We start from the raw sequence: 9528 nt of genomic DNA, 5'->3' as shown, positions 1-9528 counted from the left end.
GAATAGAATAGAATACAATTTTATTGCTCTGCACCAACTGTGCATAAAGTAAAAATATATAGGACATCAAGAATAAATAACAGACAAAAGGAGTATATAGTATATGTAAACAAATTCAAATTCAAATTCAAATTCAAATTTTATTTGTCACGTACACAGTCATACACAGTACGATATGTAGTGAAATGCTTGGACAACTGCTCGTGACCTAAAGAAAACAAAAAAGGAAAAGGCTATGAATAAGATAGGAAATAAATATGAAAAATTAAAAAGGGTAAATTTAACTAGGAAGGAATAAAATATAAATTAAGGTTAAAAATGAAATAACTGTACAACACAAATTAGAATGAAGGGTAAATTTAACTGGGAAAGAATAAGATAAAATATATAAATTAAAGTTGAAAATAAAATAACTGTACAACAAAATACACAATACACAATATAGAACTATATAAGAATGTATGAAGAAATCTAAATATAAATAAATATATACACAATAACAGCAGCTGTACATATTTATTTACATAATATAATATAATATAAACATAATATAAATGTTTGTTTCCAGTCCGAATGGCCCAAGGGAAGAAGCTGGTTGTGAGTCTGGAGGTGTGTGACCTGACTGACGCGAGGCTCCCATCAGAAGGCAGTGGGTCAAACAGGTGATAGGTGGAATGCAACGGGTCATGTGATGGCGCTGATTTTCCTGAGACACGAGGAGCTGGCAATGGCCTCCAGGGATGGCAGAGGGCAGCCAGTGATCATTTTAGGCAGTATTAATTACCCTTTGTGCAGCCTTCCTGTTCTTAGTAGTGGTCCCTGTGTACCAAACACCCGGGCAGTAGGAGAGTATGCTCCCCACTGAGGAGCAGTAGAAGACCAGCAGCAGCTTGTTTTTCAGGCTGTTCTTCCTCAGAACACAGAGGAAGCGCAGCCACTGCTGGGCATTCTTTACCAGCACGTTGGTGTTATGAGTACAGGTGAGGCTGATGGAGATGTGGGTGCCCAGAAGCCTGAAGGTGGAGACAGATTCCACCCATTCTCCATTTATAATGAGAGAAGATTGGACCCGTCTGTGAGAACATAGCCCTACGAGATCCAGTGCTGGGGCGGGGTGGGTGGGGGTGGAGTCTGACAGGTGCCAGTTCAGGAAGTCTTTGATCCAGCAAAGGGGGGCTGGGGGGATCTGAGGGTGGCCCAGTTTGGTGATAAGGATGTCTGTGATTAAATTTAAAAGTAGAATGGGAGGCTAAGCCATCAGCTTTCAGGCGCCTCTTCTACCAGAAGACAGATACCCTCTCTACTTTGAATATTAGACTTCAGACTTTCCTTTTTGATAAAACTTGTTGATGGGACTGTATCAGGTGGCCTGAAACCCTTCATTACATTCGTCACAATAGGCATAGGCGTCTGGGTCTTCCTATGATGTGCTGTTTTTTTGTTCTTCACTCACCTTTTTTCACTCACTATGTGTTTATACACCTCTCTGCATTTAGTCATTAGTTATTATTCATCTCTGGCTCTCTTTCACGGCATGTCTTTTATCCCGTCTTCCTCCCTGATCCCAAACCAGTCATGGCAGGTGACTCCCCCTGAGGATGGCTCTGTCAGAGGTTTCTTCCTGCTAAAAGGGAGTTTTTCCTTCTCACTATTGCCAAGTGCTCATCTGATTGTTGGGGTTTTCTCTGTGTTACCGTAGTTGTGTTTACCTGGAGGTAACTGTTGTTGTCATTTGTCATTATATAAATAAAACTGAACTGATTTAAGTCGAAATCTTCCTTTCTTTTAAAGTGTTCCAAGTCCAGTGGCTTACATCTCAAACTTGTTGAAAGTGTACACACACACACACACACACACACACACACACACACACACACACACACAGAGTTCCTGTGTCATCTCTTTTACACTAACACAACTTTGAAGAGCTAATATCCAAGCACTGTTATGAAAATTAATTCCACCAGCCCCAAATGTGTTTAGCATTGATGTAAGCGAACCTAATTAAATTTCCTAGCATTAAATGTGTGTGAAAGTCTACATATGTGCGTGTGTGTGTACTTTTTTAATTAATTTAACTGACACCCCTAGGGTAATGTTATTACAAAGGTGACAGAGACCTCCTGGACAGTGACTAAACACACAGTGTTTTCATTTATCCACTCATGCACCTTGTACTTGTGTGTTCATTTACTGTGTGCGTGTATGTGTGTGTGTGGGGAGGGAGGGGGGGGGGCTATTAATGTGTGTGTGGAGGTGGGAGATAATGGCTTCAGGTGTCACACCATATCAGTCTGTCTTTTTATTACACCCTGACTGTAACAAGTAATTAACTTCCTGCCGAGAACATGTTTGCTCCACTGTCGATGTCATAAAGAGAAAGCCACTGGTTAGAATTTACTTTTCCATGCCAGAGGCTAGAGAAACTGTTTGTGTATGTGTGCGTGACATATAGAGGATTCTTTATACGGGTAGGCTCAGATTTGACATTATCATGGAGCATCTTTGTATGTGTGTGCCTTCTTATAGAAAATTTAATACCAAATACTGTCAAGCAACTTTATTTTTCATGAGAAAATTGAACTCTGTTCGCAGCTGTCACATTGTCCCACCTGCACATGCACTTTTTCATCCCTGTCACATTTATGCACGCAGATGTCTGTAATGTTGCAGTCATGGTACTTGAGCTTGTAGCTGAAGTGGAGCGAGCATAAACAGAGTTACTGTGTCAGACAATTAACAAAAACAAACATACCTGCTAAAATTATAACACCAAGAACAAACATGCTCTGCACAGTTTGCCACACAACCTGTCTGCTAGCTAAAGCAACAGTACAATAGAATGTGAATATGTGGTAACACAAGGGCGTAGATTTGGTTTTGGCATTGGTGGGGACGGATGATTCAACCACCAAACCCTGCCCTGTTTCTTTTTGTTTTTCCCTTTTTGACTTTGCTTCTTGATAAAAAAATAAATAAAAAAGGAGAAATATACTTGCCTACATATGCTATTGTATATGCTGTTAAACCATTTCAAATTACAATTCATCTCTTTATATATGAATTATATAATGTTAAATTACAAAATACATGCAGTCACACATGTGCACCACCAAGTCATCATCCAGTTTCACCTGTGATCTTGTGTCACCATTACTCTCTGAGCTTTGTGTTGGTTCTTCTGTCACCTGACAAATAGGACAAACATGACAATAAGAATAAAATGTGGAGCTGCTTCAGTGTTTCTGTCAGTTTGTGCAGATCTTGACTTGTCAGTAATGTTTGTAGTGTGAGTGCATTTTTAAAACAATTTGTGCAAACTGCACTACAAGGTGGAATATTTGCAAAATCATAACTACCTCATGATATTTTGTCTCAAAAATTAACCCTATGAATATGTCAGTGCCACTAGGATGAAATGACTGTGTCACCAACATTTTAACGTTAGACATATAATTCTAACAGCCTCTGTGAACTAATATCCTCCAGACATCTCCGTGTCTCCTGATGACACCAGACCAATGGATGCCCTTTTTAACTGTATTTTAGATATAAGATCTTGGATGGCAGAAAACTTTTTACAGCTTAACCAGGACAAGACTGAAGTTTTAATCGTCGGTCCCGAGGCTCAGAGAGAGAAACTCTTGTCTAAATTACAGGCATTTTCACTATGTCCTTCGCTACAAGTGAAAAACCTGGGTGTTATTTTTGACTCTGAGCTTGGTTTTATCCCACATGTTAAACATGTAACTAAAATTGGATTTTATCATCTAAAAAATATAGCCAGAGTCCGCCCTATTCTCTCTTGGGCCAACACGGAGATGCTGATGCATGCTTTTATTACCAGTTGCATTGATTACTGTAATGCCCTGCTCTCTGGTCTTCCTAAGAAGAATATTTCAACTTTACAACTCTTGCAAAACTCGGCAGCTCGTGTGCTGACGGAGACCAGAGGGCGGGCCCACATTACACCGGTTTTAGAATCGTTGCACTGGCTCCCCGTGTGTTTCAGGATCGATTTTAAAGTCCTTTTACTGGTTTTTAAATGTCTTAATGGTCTTGGGCCTTCTTATCTCTCAGATTTGCTTTTACCATATGAACCCTCGCAGACCTTGAGGTCCTCTGGTACTGGCCTTTTGATTGTTCCTAAAGTCAGGACACATACTCACGGAGAAGCAGCTTTTCATTGGTATGGTCCTCGTCTGTGGAACAGCCTGCCGGAGGAGCTCAGGGCCGCAGAGAACGTACATGTTTTTAAGAACAGGCTCAAGACCCACCTTTTTAATTTAGATTTTACCTAACGTTTATTTATTTTATGCTTATTTACTCTATCAGTTCAGTTCAGTTCTTTTTTATTTCAAACATATACATTCACCAATGTTTCATAAAATCATTCCATACAGTTGTTTGAAAAGGAGTAGGCAGAAGTATATACTTATTTAGCCCTACCCCCTCAGGTTTACATCCTCATCATCTAAATTTGAACAACAAAAACGTAATGCCGGTCACCGCTGAGAGGACCCACACAGCCCCAGCAGCCATGGTCGATCACAGCCCTTCAACTTAGAACATAACATCACAAAAAAATATTTTCACATGTTCAACTAAAACTATATTTAGATTTGCTAATTTGCAGAAGAAAATAAACATGAGTTTGACTGCTGTCTTGGGTTAATTGCATTTTCTTCATTCTTATACTTATTTAATATTTATTTTTTGAGTTTTATTTTAAACTGGTTTATAGCACTACTGACCTTTATTTCTACTTTTAACTCATTCCAGAATTTAACTCCCGCTATTGAAATAGACATCCTTTTCAATGTTGTTCTTACTCTTTGTAATTTTAAATTCCACTTCCCTCTAAAATTATACCTCCCTTCTCTTTCTAAGAACCATTTACTTATTTCGAGTGGGAGCATCCCTTTCCTTACCTTATATATTATTTGCACTGTTTTAAACTTCACCAGATCCTGGAATTTTATAGCTTGCGTCCTAATAAAGAGTGCATTTGTGTGAGCCCTATACCCCTCCTGATTTATTAGTCTAATGGCCCTTTTCTGCATTATGATTATAGTCTGAATATTACTTTTATATGTATTTCCCCAATCCTGTTATTCTATTTATTAATTTAGGTTTTACCTAATATTTATTGATTTTATTCTTATTCATTTTTTATCTTCTTACTCTATTTATATTTACATTGTATCCCATTCTTATTTATTTTATTTTTTTATTCTGTATATACTCTTATTAGGTCATATCTCCAGTGTTTCCTCGGAAGAGGCTCTCTGCACTGGGGCTGTGATCGACCATGGCTGCTGGGGCTGTGTGGGTCCTCTCAGCGGTGACCGGCTCCCTGTGCACACGGCTCCCCGTGATAGTGTTTCCTCACCTGGCTCATGTGTGCCCAGCCCAATTTTACTCTTTAAGTGTGTGTGTGTGTGTGTGTGTGTGTGTGTGGGGGGGGGGGGGGGGGGGGGGGTATGTATCCATGATTGTTTATGTTAATGAGAGTGTGGGGGAGTTGGAGGGCGGGGTGGGGTGGGCTGCTTTTAGAATAGAATAGAATAGAATTCAACTTTATTGTCATTGCACATGCACAGGTACAGGGCAACGAAATGCAGTTTGCATCCATCCAGAAGTGCTTTAGTGATAAAGATATATTATTTATTTATTAACCTTTATTTTACCAGGAAAAGTCCCATTGAGATTAAAAACCTCTTTTTCAAGGGAGTCCTGGCCAAGAGGCGACAACATGTTAAAATTACAAAGTTACATACATGTTATAAGTAACAATTAAATTTTAAAAAAGATTTTTCTCTGGCTCTCTCAATTTGGACTTAAAAGCATTTAATGAAATAAGATCTGCTATCTTCCAGTGTTTTTGCATCATGTTCCATGTAAAAGGGGCAGCATAAGTAAAAGCCCTCTTTCCCAGTTCAGTTCTGGCAAATGGAACATTGAGCATTACATTACAATATATATTAGCAATAATATAGATATATAAGTATATTACAGAAATGGGTCTATTATGGTATGTTATAATGTACACGGTATGAAGTATGTTGTGAATATTCTATAACTATAAGGAAGGCAACGGCGGCCGCTCAGGCGAAGAGGGTCCGGGGGCCGTCCGTGCGGAAGGCAACGGCGGCCGCTCAGGCGATGGCGGTCCGGGGGCCGGCCGTCCAGAAGGCAACGGCGGCCGCTCAGGCAATGGCGATCCGGGGGCCGGCCGTGCGGAAGGCAACGGCGGCCAGTCAGGCGATGGCGGTCCGGGGGCCGGCCGTGCGGAAGGCAACGGCGGCCAGTCAGGCGATGGCGGTCCGGGGGCCGGCCGTGCGGAAGGCAACGGCGGCCAGTCAGGCGACGGCGCCCGGCCAGTAGCCTAGCCAGCGGTCTAGAAAACGGCCGTTCAGCTCCAGACCCAAATGAGGCTGGGCCAGGCGAGGCTGAAGGCACGGAAGCCGGGGCCGCAGCGGGCGAAGATGCTGAAGACGCTGCTGCAGGCGATGGTGCGGATGCTGAAGACGCTGCTGCAGGCGATGGTGCGGATGCTGCAGACACGAAGGCTGGACCAGACGAAGATGCAGACACGAAGGCTGGACCAGACGAAGATGCAGACACGAAGGCTGGACCAGGCGAGGATGCAGACACGAAGGCTGGACCAGGCGAGGCTGATGAGGATGCTGAAGCTGGACCAGGCGAGGCTGATGAGGATGCTGAAGCTGGACCAGGCGATGCTGATGAGGATGCTGAAGCGGAGGCTGGACCAGGCGATGCTGATGAGGATGCTGTGGCCGAGGATGCGGGCACGAAGGCTGGACCAGACGAGGATGCAGACACGAAGGCTGGACCAGGCGATGCTGAAGCAGAAGCCGAAGCCGGACCAGGCGTGGATGAAGCTGGAGATGAAACCGGGCCAGGCGTGGATGAAGCCGGACCAGGCGTGGATGAAGCTGGAGATGAAACCGGGCCAGGCGTGGATAAAGCCGGGCCAGGCGTGGATGAAACCGGGCCAGGCGTGGATGAAACCGGGCCAGGCGTGGATGAAACCGGGCCAGGCGATGAAGAAGCTGTAGCTGAAGCCGGGCCGGGCGAGGACGAAGCTGTAGCTGAAGCTGGGCTAGGCGAAGCTGACGCTGTAGCTGAAGCTGGGCCAGGTGAGGATGGAGCTGGACCAGAATCAGGCAAGGATGAAGCTTCAGGCTGAGGCGTGGCAGTAGCAGGTGGTAGCGCTGCAGGTGATGGTACTGCAGGAGGCGGCGCTGCAGCCACAGGTGGAGAAGCAGCCACAGGTGGAGAAGCAGCCACAGGTGGCCGGACGGGATCCTCGGGCCCCCCAGCCGACGTGGCAGTCAGTGTGGCATGAGGCTGGACGGGCTCCTCGGGCCCCCCAGCAGGCGAAGCAGGAGGCTGGACGGGCTCCTCGGGCCCCCCAGCTAGCGAAGCAGGAGGCTGGACGGGCTCCTCGGGCCCCCCAGCGAAAACAGCCGCAGAACCAGTGGGCACCGGGGCCCCCGGCACACATGAAACAAAACCAGTAGGCACGTGGGCCTCTGGCACACATGAAACAAAACCAGTAGGCACGTGGGCCTCTGGCACACATGAAACAAAACCAGTAGGCACGTGGGCCTCTGGCACATATGAAACAAAACCAGTAGGCACGTGGGCCTCCGGCACACATAAGGAGGGCTGCAGCTGCGCAGAGCACTGACCCTGCTCAGGCAGTGACAGCCCGGTGCAGTTCACAGCTGGCATCTTGGCCTCCAGGGGTCCAGAGTAAGCTGAGGGCAGTAACCCAGCCTCTGGGGAAGCCCCGGAGTGAGCAATAGTCTCTAATGTAGCCAGCTTTTGAGGAACAGGTCCGTAGTGAAACAGTTTGTCTCCCTGCTCAGAAACAGCGGTGGAAAAACAGTGTGAAAATTGTGGCTTAAGGGAGGCTAATGGTTGAGCTACAGACTGGGAAGCTTGTGGTTGGACACAGAACTGAGCCGGAGAATGGCAATAAAGTCCTGGCTCAGAAGGAGCGGCAGAGACACAGTCTGTCAGTTTTGCAGCGGGTATGTACACGCCCACTTGGGAAGGATCTGTTACCACGAAGGTAGGTAAGCGATCCATACAGTCTCCCATCCCGCTCTGAATAGCCTCAGAAAACAAAGTCCCGGAAACTGGGGAAAGCAATGCATCCCGCTGACTCACCGCATCGGGCTGCTCGAAAGTGAATGCAGACGGGGGGTGAAGTCCAAGGTCCAAAAGGAGAAACTCCCGCTCCCACGAACAGAGCGAGTCCAGAAGCCATGGGAGACCGGTCACCAGACGCTGTAGCCGCCTCTCTATAGCGCGCTGGGATGTGCCACCCGGGCTTTCCAGCCACAGGTCGATCAGCTCCTGTGTGGCATCGATGAGCGTCTCCCGTAGCTCCCTGGACGGATTAAGCGCTGCTGGGTCCATCTTGTGGTCGCGTCGTACTGTCACGGTCCGGGGCAGCGGCCGTGTGAAGAGTGGAAAGGAGGACTCAGATGCAGCACTTACTCAGATGTGAAGGTGATTTATTGACAATACTGAACATAAAGTGGAGATGGCAAACAGAACTAGGGATGAACTAAACTGGGAGAAACTACACAAAGGGAGTGGCAAACCAGAACATGAAGGGAGAACAGCAGGGAGAGCACGCAGGGGATTCACGGAGAAATGCAGAGTACGCAGGGTAACACAGAGGATGAACACAGACGACGCGACGAGGAGCAGAGGAAAACACACACTATAAGTACACAAAGAGACACTGGGAAATCACACACAGGTGGGAGACACAGCTGGACCTGATTAACCTGACGAGACAGGGGAACACTAACACCAGGGACCAATAGAGGGAGCACAAACCCAAAACCCAGTATCTAAAATCCCAAAACACAAACCATCCCAAAACAGCCCAAGAATAATAAAGAGAATAATAACAATAAGGAACACAAACACAAAGTCACTGAGTCATGGCCGCAGGACCATGACATATACAGTAGTGCAGTTGTCACGTGGCCGGGTGGCCGGTACTGAACAGGACTCAGGTGCAGAAACCCAGAGCGGAGACAGCAGATGATGCAACAATTTATTAGGTTTAAGTGCAAGAGAAAAACGTGGCAAAGACAAAAAAACAACGAGACGTGGAGTCTTGGTGCGGCGTGGCCTGGGGAACGTGGCTATGGCGAGGGAATGAGGCCTGAGATGCGGAACGGAGCTGAGTGGGGAACAGTCACACTGAAGGAAGAGGATATAGGAGTTAGGTAGGTAGTGAAGGCAGCTCTGCAGTGGCCAGTTGTAAGAGCAGCAATTCTTACTTGCAGTTAGGGACCTGGAGTGTTGAGAGGGGGGTGATGAAGATCCAGGGGAGGCTGAGTGGCGTGGAAAAGCTGGCCTGAGATCCGGGGCTTCAGATGGAGTGTGATGGCAGGCAGGTGAGGCACAGAGAGATTTCCAGAATGATTACTAGGTATCCTGAGTCCAGAGGTGGAGTGTGAGCCAAGGTGGATA

General features: G+C 46.1%; 1 protein-coding gene across 1 annotated transcript; it reads right to left on the bottom strand.

The window, feature by feature from the left end:
- Positions 1–766: 766 nt before the first annotated feature.
- LOC147309184 (uncharacterized) lies at positions 767–8133 on the bottom strand. The gene is made up of 5 exons (XM_086273311.1): positions 7636–8133; positions 7465–7596; positions 6609–7383; positions 6186–6491; positions 767–1218 (listed from the first exon to the last, which is right to left on the bottom strand). Exons 1-5 carry the CDS (start codon positions 8131–8133, stop codon positions 767–769), a joined length of 2163 nt encoding a protein of 720 aa, XP_086129437.1.
- Between the last annotated feature and the right edge of the window lie 1395 nt (positions 8134–9528).

This window comes from Aulonocara sp. 'chitande type north' Nkhata Bay, linkage group LG18, assembly GCF_057382095.1.
Source record: "Aulonocara sp. 'chitande type north' Nkhata Bay isolate Kocher_YH1m ecotype deep benthic linkage group LG18, A_spYH_male_GT1.1, whole genome shotgun sequence".
NCBI classification, from domain to species: domain Eukaryota; kingdom Metazoa; phylum Chordata; class Actinopteri; order Cichliformes; family Cichlidae; genus Aulonocara; species Aulonocara sp. 'chitande type north' Nkhata Bay.
The sequence above is the reverse complement of the archived record's forward strand: the minus strand, read 5'-3'. Positions and strand labels throughout refer to the sequence as shown.